The 13,875-nt window shown below is 37.0% G+C and overlaps 1 protein-coding gene across 1 annotated transcript in view; it reads left to right on the forward strand.

Annotated features, from left to right (window-relative positions):
* Positions 1-13,875, forward strand: part of F8 (coagulation factor VIII) — a 219,291-nt gene that overhangs the window by 120,187 nt on the left and 85,229 nt on the right. Inside the window, 2 exon segments of the mRNA XM_033201915.1 lie at positions 8,148-9,536; positions 9,539-11,252. Of these exon segments, the coding sequence (XP_033057806.1) occupies positions 8,148-9,536; positions 9,539-11,252 (3,103 nt within the window).

Here is a 13,875-nt window from a genome sequence, read left to right on the forward strand (position 1 = left end):
TATTACATATGCTTTATTTTAGTTGTGTATAGTATTTCTTTTTTCCTTACTTTTATTTGCAGTCTTTCCCCATTCTTATAGTTACATGCATCTCTTGTAAACAACAAATAATTGGTTTTTATTTTATTATCCAGTCTGATAATATTGATCTTTTAGTTGATGTAATTGATCCTTTACGCTCAGTGTATTTACTGATATATTTGGATTTAAATCTTGCATCTTATTTGCTTTCTAGTTGTCCCACCTGTTTTATTATCGTTTTTCTCTGCTTTCTTTCCTTTGGAATTGAGTCTTTATTATTATTTATTATTATTTTATTATTTCATTTTCACTCTATTCATTTGTTAGTTTACATTCTTCTACTGTTTCATATGGGATATCTTAAAGGTTACGGCATGCATTCTTGACTTACTAAAGTCTAATTTAATTTGTTACCACTTCCCAGACAATGCAAAGACTTTCAAACAACATAACTCCATTTCTTACTCCGACCTTTTGTGCTCTTGTCATTTATTTGAATTCTACATCTATTTTAAACCCCATAAGACATTATTATTGTTTTATGTAATCAGTATCATTTGTGTGTGTGTGTATTATATATATATATTTACACCTTCATTTCTTTCATTCTTTTCTGCATTTCTTGCTTCCATCTATGATCATTTTCTTTTTGTCTGAAGAAACTTCTTTGGAACTTCCTTCAGTCTGGGTTGGCTGGTAAAAATTCTCTGTCAGTTTTTGGTCAGAATGGGTCTTTATTTTGCCTAGATGCAAGTCCTTGGTTGGATTTATGTATTGTGAATGTTTTCTCCCAGTCTGTGATTTGTCTTTTCACTCCTTTAAGGGTGCATTATGGTTAATAGAAGTTCTTACATTTAATTAATTCTTATTTTTCAGTTTTTTATGGTTAGTGCCTTTTGTATTCTGTTTCAGAAATTTTTGCCTATCCTAAGAACATGATGCCATCCTTCTATATATTCTTTCTACATGTTTTAAATATTTTCTTCTAGAAGTCTGATTGTTCTATTGTTCACAATTAAGTTTATGATTCATTTTTAATTAATTTTGATGGAGCGGTGCAGATAAAAGTTCATTTTTCCATATGGATATTCAATTGCTTTAGCACCAATTGTTGGAAAAAAATAATTTCCTCACTGAATTGCACTGTTGTCTTTGCCATGAATCTGATGACCATATCACTATAGCTTTGTTTCTGTACTCTATTTTAGGGGTAGGTTATGTTCCACAAGCCAAATTTGCAGCCTGTTTTTATATGGCATTGAGCTAAGAATTTTTTTACATTTTTAAAGAATTGTCACACAAAACAAAAAACAGCAGAAAACAAATAAGAATATGTATCATGGACCATATGTATCTACAAACCTAAAATATTTACTGTGTTGCTTTTACGGAAAAGTTTGCCAACCCCGATCTCTTATATTCCATTGACTTATTGGTCTGTCTTTGTACCAGTAACATATTATCTTATAGTAAGTTTTAATATTTGTTAGTGTAATTCCTCCAACTTTGCTCTCTTTGATTTTTATATAAATTTTAGAATCATCTTGTCAATTTTATCAACAAAAATATCTTCTGAGGTTTTGATAGGAATTACATTGACTATAGATCCATTTGGGGAGCATACATCTTAACAATATTGAGCATTTCTGTCCATGAGCATAGTTTGTTTGTTTATTTATTTATTTATTTAGATCTTTTAAATTTTCTCTTGGCAATATTTTTATAAAATTTTACTGTACAGGTCTTGCACATTTTTGTAAAATTTATTCTTTCATATTTAATGTTATTTTCTATTTCTTCTGGTATCAGTTTTTATCAGCTGTGTTTTTCTAGAAATATGTCCATTTCAACTACGTTGTTTAATTTACTTGAAGTAAGTTATTTGTAATGTTCTTTTGTCATCCTTATAATGTCTGTGCTGATGTCTCCCTTTTCATACCTGATATTATTATTTATATTTTAACTATTTTAAGTTTATCAGCTTTGTTATAGGTTCATCAAATTTACTAATCCTACCATAGGATCAAATTTTTGCTTTGTTCAGCAGGTCATGGAATTTAAAAAAATTTTTTTACTTTGTTTATTTTCTATGTTGAATTTTTATTTTTATTTTGCTTTTCATTTCATTTATTTATGGTCTTTTGTTATTATTCCAATACTTTCTTTGGATTCAGTTTTCTTTTTCTTCCTGACTTCTTGAGATTAAAACTTGGTTCATCGATTTTCAACATTTCTTACTTTTTAAAAGTGCATACAAAGCTATAAATTTATCTTTATATACTGCTCTAACCCCATATCACAAATTTTGATGAGTCATATTTTTACTATCATTGAGTTTAAAATATTTTATAATTTTTACGTTATTTCTTGTTTTATTCACAGTTATTTTACAGTGTTTTAATTTCCCAACATATGGAGATTTTCTGGCTCTCTCTCTGTTGCTGATTTACTTGTTTTACTGTGATCACGTAACATACTCTGTATTATCTCAATCGTTTGAAATTTGTTGAGACTTGCTGTATGCCCAGTAAATAATTTAATTTGATAAATGGCCCACTGCATTTGAAACAAATATGTCTCTGCTGTTGTTGGGTAGAGTGTCATATATTTGTCTATTATGTCAAGTTGCTTTATCATGTTTTTAAAATCCTTAAAAACTTCCTGATATTTTGTCTGTTTCTTACAGACATGGAGGAAACTGTGACATCTCTATGATTGTTGAGTTTGTTATTTTGCTGTTTGTATTTGTTAGTAAGATGTTTCAAAATAAATAAGGCAAAATAAAATCAAGTGCTTACAAATTTAAGATTGTATTCTTATTAGATCAATTCTTTCATCTTTGTGAAATGTCCTTTTTGTCTGAAGTAGTACTTGTTGCCTTAAACATCCGCATTGTCTAAAAGTTATGCACCTGCACTATCATCTTTATTTTGGTTAATGTTTGTGTGGTATATGTTTCCCATTCTTTTCTTTTCAACCTATCTGTATCCTTATATTTACAGTGTGTCTTTTTTTTAACATTTTCTGTAGTGCAAGTCTGTTGGTTAATTAATTTTGTCAGGTTTTGCTTCTCTGAAAAGTCTTTATTTCTGTTTTTGAATTATATATTCACCTTGTATAGAATTCTGGGTTTGTGGTTGTTGTTTTTGTTTTATTACATTTTGTTTTATTGGTTTTCCCTCAGCACTTAAAAATGCCACTCCATTGTTTCTGCTTGCATAGTTTTTCACAATAAGTTTGCTGTAATTCCCATTTGTGTTCAACTGTATATAATGTATCTTTTTAAAAAAAATCTGGATGCCTTCAAGCTCTTTATACTTTGATTTTCGTGTGTGTGTGTGTGTGTGTGTGTGTGTGTTGTTCTACTTTGGCATTCTCTAGGCTTCTTCAATCTGTGATTTGGTATCTCATTAATTTTGAAAAATATTTATCATCTGTGTCTTCAAATATTGTTTCTAATTTTTTCTCTTCTTCTGGTATTGCATTTACATATGTTATACTGTTCAATTTGTCACCAGTTCTTGAGTACGCTGTTCTAGTTTGTTTTCTCGCTATTTTTCCTTCTAGTTGTTCAGTTTTATTGACATGTATTGACCTATTTTTACTTCAATAATTGTTTCCTGGGTTGTTGAGTTAACTGAGGAACTCATAGATGGCATACAATTTATCTTTTTATTCTTGTGTCACTTGTGCTTTTGATGTCACATCTAGGAAGGCTTTGCCTAGCCCAAGGCCACATTTACTTCCATATTTTCTTCTAAGAGTTTGACAGTTGTAGCTGTTACATATATGTCTATGATCTAGTTTGAATAAATTTTTGTGTATGGTGTGAAGAAGAGGTCTAACCTCTTTTTTATCTTTTGCATGTAAATATCCAGTTGTCCTGGCACCATTTGTTGAAAATATGATTCTTTTCCCATTAAGTCATCTTGACACCCTTGTTGAAAATCAATTGACCATAAATGTGAGAGTTTGTTTCTGAACTCTCCATTCTGTTCCATTGACCCATATGTCTTCTATAAATTCTTATAGCTAATTCTACATTAGACTTTGGTTTTCAGATGTGGTAATCTCATTAGATTATGGTGACATATTTGGTTACAAGTTTTATCTTCTCCTTGGCAACATTTTTTTGATTACTGCTCTTCTTTTATTTGTTTTTGTTGTTCCTTTCTCTTTTTTTGAGACAAGGTCTCACTCTGTTGCCCAGGGTGGAGTAAGTGGTATCATCATGGCTCACTGTAGCCTCAATCTCCTGGGCTCAAGTGATCCTCCCACCTCAGCCTCCCACGTAGTGGGACTACAGGCATGCACCCTCATGCCAGGCTAACTTTTTTATATTTTGTAGAGACAGGGTCTTGCTTTGTTGCCTGGGCTGGTCTTGAACTCCTGGGCTCAAGCAGTCCTCCAACCTCAGCTTCCCAAAGTGCTGGGATTACCAGTATGAGCTACTGCACCTGGCCTTGTTATTCCTTTCTTCCTTTTATCTTGTAGTATCTTGATCCTTTTTGCTTATTATTTATCATTGAGGTGAGTTTGTCCTAAATAAACTTTTTGCAGAAAGTTTATGTGGATATATTAATATCAATGAGGCATTAGGAGTGAGTTTTAGATTAGCAGGAATTCTCTTATGAAAGGTATTGATTGTATGTGTGAGTTTTCAGCCTTTACTTCTCTCTAGCCCATCAAGATCAAAGCTGCAGAGTTGTTTACATTTCAGAATTTCTTTCCTCCCCTCTCCACCTTACAAAACAGACTTTCACTGCAAAAATGGCTTGTCAGTGTGATTATTTGTTCTGGTCCCATCTTTCCTACCTTTTGAGACTTGTGTTGAAAGGAGTCCAGTAAAACCACCGATGCCAGCTTGTAGACCCTGATCCCATTGTTATAATGAATGAATGACTGTTTTTCATATCAAAGTGTCATACTTACACCTTGATGGAAGAAAGAAACAAGGCCAGGAGCAGTGGCTCATGCCTGTAATACCAGCACTTTGGGAGGCTGAAGTAGGAGGAATAATTAGACTTTGATATAAAAATGGGGAAGATATGGAGGTATAAGATATGAAGAAGTATGTCTTCTTGGAGTTTTCTGAAATCTCCCAGCCATGAGCATCCACTCTTTGTATCTTTTGATACCCATTTTATGTTAACTATACTTCTATTTTGTGGTTTCATGGCTTCAGATATCTTCCAGCTTAATTGTGCGCTGTCTTTAATTATTTGCAGCAATTTCTGAAAGGAGCAAGAAGAAAGACCAGACCTTTCTTTGCCATTTTAAACACTGGTCATCTTTTGAAACCCCATGAAAGGCACAGTGGGTGACCATCTACCTCAGGAGTGGGCAAACTATGGGCCTTGGGTAGTCTGGTCTCCTGTCTGTTTTTGTAAGGCTTTATTGGAACCCATACACACACAAACTGATCATCTCTTGTTTTGTGTTAAGTTTTCTTATAATTATTCTTTTCTATTTCGTCTAGCTGAACTACCATTTCATCTTGTGTATGCCCTTTCCACTCTTAAATTATAGAAGCTATGTCTTTGTGGTTTTAAATTATGGAAGCTGTGTCTTCTTGTGTTTTAGCATGGCAAGATATTTGTTCTTACTTTTCCTCTAGAATCTGCAGTGGATTACTTTCAAAAGTAGGTATTGCTTCTAAGTTTCCTGACTTCTGTTTCCTTCTCCCTGTTCTGTAGTATCTTTATAGATTGCATGTTTTCTCTTATCCTTAAACAAGGTACAAAAATGTTCTGATCAAGGTTTGCTAGCAGAGAGGATAAGTGGCTTGCTCTTAGCTTAACTCTCTGTCTACTTAATGGATGTTGAATTCCCTTCTCAACTCAACAACTAGAAGAAAGGTTAAGATAAACTAACCCCAGTCCAATATCTAGTTTCTACTGGGCTTTTATATGTCTTCTATGGTGGCTTCTCTCCTCTTACTTCCTTTACTGTCTGTGCAGGATGTGATCAGCTGGGCTCTGTCTCTCTGAGTTACTTTGGTAGTATTACTAGTTCCAAGATCGGATAATAGCTTACAGAATTAATTAGTTCAGTGAAAGCCCTGGTTTGATCACAGAGGCAGAGACTGAACTATATTTGTAGTGCTGACTAGACCCCAAACTTGGCCAGGTAGCCTGTACCTGTGTCAAAAGTTGGAGGAGGAGATTGACAGCTGAGGTGTCTCTAAGGGAATTACAATTATTTTCATTTTCTTTGTGTCTGTAATTATGTCTCTTTTCTTAAATTTTGTATATGTAAAATTTCTTAATTTTTGTTTGGCTATTTGTTTTATTGACTTTTTCATCAAACAACCAACTCTTCTTTAAGCACTTGGATTGAAATGTGTTAATTAATTATAATATTTTAAATTTACCATTAGTCACACATACAATACAAAAAGATATTTGCATTACAAAATTTTAACCCAAGCAGTTAAAACTAAACTCCAGCTTGATCACCATTCCTAATACCAGGCCCTTCTCAGAGGGGAGGGTAAGTAAAAGTCCATTTTGGTAACTAGTTTAACCACAATCTTTCATTGTTTCCCTGTTTTTCTTATAATGTCTTCCTTTGAATTCTCCTCTTTTTTTCAAGAGTTCCATCATATGATGTATTCCTTTTTGCTTCCAGATTGACCGACTCCAGTCTGAGCTGGTTCTCTCTAGGCCTGAGGCTCAGTTATCAACTTGGGACTTTTATTTACCCTCCCTCAGGATAGGTACCTGGTTCTTGGATACCAGGTCTTTCTCTTGTTTGATATACTCCTTTATTTTGGTGGCAAACATTCCGTAATCACTTCCTGAGAATGGTGACATTTGAGGTAGATTTTCTGAGTCTTTATATGTTAGAATATGTTTTATTCTCCTTTGCCACTTGATTGATAATTTGGCTGCACATAGAATGTAGGCATTCACAGGGCTTTTGGGAGCAGCTTCCCTTGAGGAGAAGGTAGATACAGTTAAGATCTTCCCTGCAAAGACTGCGAAATGACAAGGCTGTTTTATGGCTGTTGAGGTGCCCAACGGGTAGCTTGGTAAAGGTGTAGCTTGTCTCTTACGTTTATGCATCTACTTTACCACCATGGAATTAGCCTATTATAATTTATTGCATTCCTTCACTCAGCGAATCTTGTTCATGGTAGAAATTTTATTTTTTATTTTTTATTTTATTTTTTGAAACGGAGTCTCACTCTGTCACCCAGGCTGGAGTGCAGCGGCGTGCAATCTGGGCTCCCTGCAAGCTCCGCCTCTGGGTTCACGCCATTCTCCTGCCTCAGCCACCCAAGTAGCTGGGACTACAGGCATGCACCACCATGCCCGGCTAATTTTTTGTATTTTTAGTAGAGACAGGGTTTCACTGTGTTAGCCAGGATGGTCTCCATCTCCTGACCTCATGATCCACCCACCTCAGCCTCCCAAAGTGCTGGGATTACAGGCGTGAGCCACCGCGCCCAGCCATGGTAGAAATTAGTATTGCTAGTATCATGGTAGAATTTTATATTAGCTGGATCCTAGACCTAAATGCTTCTTCCTTGTGCTTACGTATTCTGCAAGTAGGTGACGGTGGATGCTAGGTATTGTGTTATGTGATTTCATTGTATTATATGATGAGGTAGATACTATTAGCCTCATTTGCAAATTAGAAACCTATTGTTCAGAAAGCTTAAGTAACTTTCTCAGAGTCACATGGCTGGTGAATGGTAGAACTGGGATTTGAATCCAGGCAATCTGATGGATTCAAGAGGAACCTGTGCCACTATGTGATACAGCAATAACATCTAGCTAATATACTTTCCTGAATTAAATCACTGTCATATTCAGAGTTCTGTGTCACTATTAAGACCCTCCACTATTGTGTATATTAATTACATTTCCCCATTTTAATCCCAATATCTATTCATATTTATCACAGTCTTTTCTTATGGTCACAAACAGGCATAGAACAACAGCAGCAATGCAAAAACCACTTTTATATTACATGTTCCAGGGATTTAACCCAATGACCTGTGATATAATGATACTAACTAGTATTTTTTTCATTTATCTGGGAATGGGAGAGAACCTCTACCAGAACGTTTTAGAATCTGTGTTATGAGTAACCAGAGTCTTATTCTTCCTCATCTCCAGGCCTATGGATTCTGGGGTGCCACAACTCAGACTTTCGGAACAGAGGCATGACCGCCTTACTGAAGGTTTCTAGTTGTGACAAGAACACTGGTGATTATTACGAGGACAGTTATGAAGATATTTCAACATACTTGCTGAGTAAAAACAATGCCATTGAGCCAAGAAGTTTCTCCCAAAATTCGAGACACCCTAGCCCTAGGCAAAAGCAATTTAATGCCACCACAATTCCAGAAAATGACATAGAGAAGACTGACCCTTGGTTTGCACACAGAACACCAATGCCTAAAGTACAGAATGTCTCCTCTAGTGATTTGCTGATGCTCTTGCGACAGAGTCCTACTCCACGTGGGCTATCCTTATCTGATCTCCAAGAAGCCGAATATGAGACTTTTTCTGATGATCCATCACCTGGGGCAATAGACACTAATAACAACCTGTCTAAAATGACACACCTCAGGCCACAGCCCCATCACAGTGGGGACATGGTATTTACCCCTGAGCCAGACCTCCAATTAAGATTAAATGAGAAACTGGGGACAACTGTAGCAACAGAGTTGAAGAAACTTGATTTTAAAGTTTCTAGTTCATCAAATAATCTGATTTCAACAATTCCATCAGACAATTTGGCAGCAGGTAATGATAATACAAGTTCCTTAGGACCCCCAAATATGCCAGTTCATTATGATAGTCAATTAGATACCACTCTATTTGGCAAAAAGTCATCTCCCCTTATTGAGTCTGGTGGACCTCTGAGTTTGAGTGAAGAAAATAATGATTCAAAGTTGTTAGAATCAGGTTTAATGAATAGCCAAGAAAGTTCATGGGGAAAAAATGTATGGTCAACAGAGAGTGGTAGGTTATTTAAAGAGAAAAGAGCTCATGGACCTGCTTCGTTGACTAAAGATAATGCCTTATTCAAAGTTAGCATCTCTTTGTTAAAGATAAACAAAACTTCCAATAATTCAGCAACTAATAGAAAGACTCACATTGATGGCCCATCATTATTAGTTGAGAATAGTCCATCAGTCTGGCAAAACATATTAGAAAGTGATACTGAGTTTCAAAAAGTGACACCTTTGATTCATGACGGAATGCTTACGGACAAAAATACTACAGCTTTGAGGCTAAATCATATGTCAAATAAAACTACTTCATCGAAAAACATGGAAATGGTCCAACAAAAAATAGAGGGCCCCATACTACCAGATGCAGAAAATCCAGATATGTCATTCTTTAAGATGTTATTCTTACCAGAATCAGCAAATTGGATACAAAGGACTCATGGAAAGAACTCCCTGAACTCTGGGCAAGGCCCCAGTCCAAAACTATTCATATCCTTAGGACCAGAAAACTCTGTGGAAGGTCAGAATTTCTTGTCTGAGAAAAATAAGTGGTAGTAGGAAAGGGTGAACTTATAAAGGACGTAGGACTCAAAGAGATAGTTCTTCCAAGCAGCAGAAACCTATTTCTTACTAACTTGGATAATTTACATGAAAATAATACACACAATCAAGAAAAAAAAATTCAGGAAGAAATAGAAAGAAAGGAAACATTAATCCAAGATAATGTAGTTTTGCCTCAGATACATACAGTGACTGGCACTAAGAATTTCATGAAGAACCTTTTCTTACTGAGCACTAGGCAAAATGTAGAAGGTTCATATGAGGGGGCATATGCTCCAGTACTTCAAGATTTTAGGTCATTAAATGATTCAACAAATAGAACAAAGAAACCCATGGCTCATTTCTCAAAAAAAGGGGAGGAAGAAAACTTGGAAGGTTTGGGAAATCAAACCAAGCAAATTGTAGAGAAATATCCACACACCACAAGGATATCTCCTAATCCAAGCCAGCAGAATTTTGTCACGCAACGTGGTAAGAGAGCTTTGAAACAATTCAGACTCCCGCTAGAAGAAACAGAACTTGAAAACAGGCTAATTGTGGAGGACACCTCAACCCAGTGGTCCAAAAACATAAAACATTTGACCCCAAGCACCCTCACACAGATAGACTACAATGAGAAGGAGAAAGGAGCCATTACTCAGTCTCCCTTATCAGATTGTCTTACGAGGAGTCATAGCATCACTCAAGCAAATAGATTTCCATTACCCATTGCAAAGGTATCATCATTTCCATCTATTAGACCTATAGATCTGACCAGGGTCCTATTCCAAGACAACTTTTCTCATCTTCCAGCACCATCTTACAGAAAGAAATATTCTGGGGTCCAAGAAAGCAGTCATTTCTTACAAGGAGTCAAAAAAAATAACCTTTCTTTAGCTATTCTAACCTTGGAGATGATTGGTGATCAAAGAGAGGTTGGCTCCCTGGTGACAAGTGCCACAAATTCAGTCACGTACAAGAAAGTTGAGAACACTGTTTTCTTGACACCAGGCTTGCCCGAAACATCTGGCAAAGTTGAATTGCTTCCAAAAGTTCGCATTTATCAGAAGGACCTTTTCCCTACAGAAACTAGCAGTGGGTCTCCTGGCCATCTGGATCTCGTGGAAGGGAGCCTTCTTCAGGAAACAGAGGGAGTGATTAAGTGGAAGGAAGCAAATAGACCTGGAAAAATTCCCTTTCTGAGAGGAGCAACAGAAAGCTCTGCAAAGACTCCTTCCAAGCTATTGGGTCCTCTTGCTTGGGATAACCATTATGGTACTCAGATACCAAAAGAAGAGTGGAAATCCCAAGAGAAGTCACCAGAAAACACAGCTTTTAAGAAAAAGGATACCATTTTCCTCCTGAACCCTTGTGAAAGCAATCATACAATAGCAGCAATAAATGAGGAACAAAATGAGCCCCAGATAGAAGTCACCTGGGCAAAGCAAGGTGGGACTGAAAGGCTGTGCTCTCAAAACCCACCAGTCTTGAAACGTCATCAAAGGGAAATAACTCTTAATACTCTTCAGTCAGATCAAGAGGAAATTGACTATGATGATACCATCTCAGTTGAAATGAAGAAGGAAGATTTTGACATTTATGGTGAGGATGAAAATCAGAGCCCCCGCAGCTTTCAAAAGAAAACACGACACTATTTTATTGCTGCAGTGGAGCGGCTCTGGGATTATGGGATGAGTAGTTCCCCGCATGTTCTAAGAAACAGGTATGAATTCATTGGTTACTCCTTTGCTCTGCTCTTGTGACATTTGACTTTACCAGATGATGATACCAACAATGAGAGTTAGAGGATGAAAAACCAAGGTGGCTTGAAACTCTTACTCTGGTGAGATAGAAGAGAGGTTTACAAGAGGGTAGAGGAATCAGGGTCAAGAAGGAGCAATGGGGAGCAGGAAGAAAGTCAACCTCACCTATCAACCTTATGAGCTGCAGGGGAGATCTTAGTCTCATCAAAGAACTTTAAGCGAGGCAGAAGAAGTGAGTTCATGTTAAAGAGGTTAAGGACTTGTGGAGGATTGGTTTTCATGATACTGGGGATCCAGAGGGCAAAGTAGGAGGATTTTATTTTTAGATGAGTAGAGGGAGGTTGAGCGGTCAAGTAGCACAGAGAAATGTGGAATATAAACATAAGGAGAGTCAGTCAGTCAGCAAATATTTATGGAGCACCTGCTACATGCCAGACACTTTTGTACACATTGGAGTGCAGCACAGCAGAAGCTTATATTCTGTTGGAAAGAGCAAGAGACAAGTTAGTACAAAACTAAATAAGGCAATCTCAATGGTGTTATTCAGAAGATAGAATAGAATAATATGGTAGAGAGAATAATATGATAGAGTAATATGGTAGAGTGTTACATTAAGCTGTGGTGGTCACAGAAATCATCTTTGAGGAGTTGAGACCTAAATGATGGTAAGAGGCCAGCTGATGGAGCTCTGAGAGAAGACGTTTCCAGACAGAGGGAAGAGAAAATGCAAAGGCCCTGAGAATGGAAAAAGTTTAGCATGTTTGAGGAACAAGAAGGGACGAGCATGACTTGTCACTTTCCCACCTTGCTTTCTAGCTCAACTAAGCCCTTATTGCTGCACAGCAACCATAGAATATTTCCCTAGTCCACTGACTTTCTCATTCTCCTGGACCTCTATCTTAGGATTTTCTGTGTTTTCCTTACATCTCAAACACCTTTTTTCCATTCTCCAATGCCCATTTTCACTCTTAGCTGATGCTGTGCAATGAACCTCCATAGACTCCCAGCATCACATTTACTGGCATTTGTACCCATATACTCTGCCTGCACACTTATTACAATAAATAGAATATCTGTGCTCCTAAGGCCAACCTCTCCAGTTTTGTACTTGATTCCCATCTCTTCTCCCTTCATAAAAAATGTTGCTCCAGCAATTTCTCCTTTTCTCCCTTACATCATCAATTTCTCTCTCCACTAGATTAATCTCATCAACATCAATTATGCTATTATTTCCTCCCCTATCTTTACAGAAACCATCTTAAAATAATTGTCCCTGCTTGCAGCCTTTGCATCTTTTCCTGCCATTCTCTCCTCTTTAACCCACCCCAAAGAAGCTGTTATCTCTATTATTTTATAAGAACTACATTTTCAAGGTCATTATTGATCTTTACATTACTAATTCCTAGTCCTCATCTTATTTGAATTCTCAGTAGTATTTGAGAGGGGATTACTCCATCCTTGATACAGGTTCTCACTTGGTTTCTCTAACACCACTTTTCTTCACTTTTCTACTAAACTCACTGCCAATCTTTGTCAACTTTGTGAGTCCTTCTTCATCCCCCTAATCTTTAAAGGTTAGAGTGCTCCAGGGATTAGTTGTCCAACTTCTCCTTTATTGTGTTTTTACTCACTCTGTGATGATATTGTTTAGCCTCATGATTTTAAGTACTATCTATCTGCAGATAATTCCAGTTGAATATCTGGAGATATTCTCAGATCTCTCTCCTGAAGTCAAAATTTACATATCAACTCCCTACCTTAACATGTACACAATTAGACTCTTAATTCCTACCCCTTCCCCAACCTGCTGATTGCCCAGCCTTCTCCATGACAATCAAAAACCATTCCTGGCCAGGCATAGTGGCTCACTCCTGTAATCCCAGCAGTTGGGGAAGCTGAGGCAAGTGGATTGGTTGAGCCCGGGAGTTCAAGATCAGCCTGGGCAACATGGCGAAACCTCATCTCTATTAAAAATACAAAAATTAGCCAGGCATGGTGGTGCATACCTGTAGTCCCAGCTACTTAGGAGGCTGAGGCACGAGAATCGCTTGAACTAGGGAGGCAGAGGTTGCAGTGAGCTGAGATGGCCTCACTGCACTCCAGCCTGGGTGACAGAGTCAGACTTGGTCTCAAATAAATAAATAAATAAATAAATAAAACCATTTCCTATTTCAGTTATTCAGTCCACAGACCTTGAAGTTCTCCAAATCTTTTTTTCTTACATTAACATCTAATCTGTAAAGGATCCTGTATTAGTCCATTTTCACACTGCTGATAAAGACTTACCTGAGACTGGGCAATTTACAAAAGAAAGAAGTTTAATGGACTCACAGTTCCACATGGCTGGGGAGGCCTCACAATCATGGCAGAAGGCAGGGAGGTGCAAGTCATGTCTTACACGGGTGGCACAGGCAAACAGAGAGAGCTTGTGCAGGGAAACTCCTCTTTTTAAAACCATCAGATCTTGTGACACTTATTCACTATCACAAGAACAGCAAGGGAAGGACCTGCTGCCATGATTCAATTACCTCTTATCAGGTCCCCCCGACAAAACATGGGAATTCAAGATGAGATTGGGTAGGG

This window comes from Trachypithecus francoisi, unplaced genomic scaffold, assembly GCF_009764315.1.
Source record: "Trachypithecus francoisi isolate TF-2019V2 unplaced genomic scaffold, Tfra_2.0 Lachesis_group6, whole genome shotgun sequence".
NCBI classification, from domain to species: Eukaryota; Metazoa; Chordata; class Mammalia; order Primates; family Cercopithecidae; genus Trachypithecus; species Trachypithecus francoisi.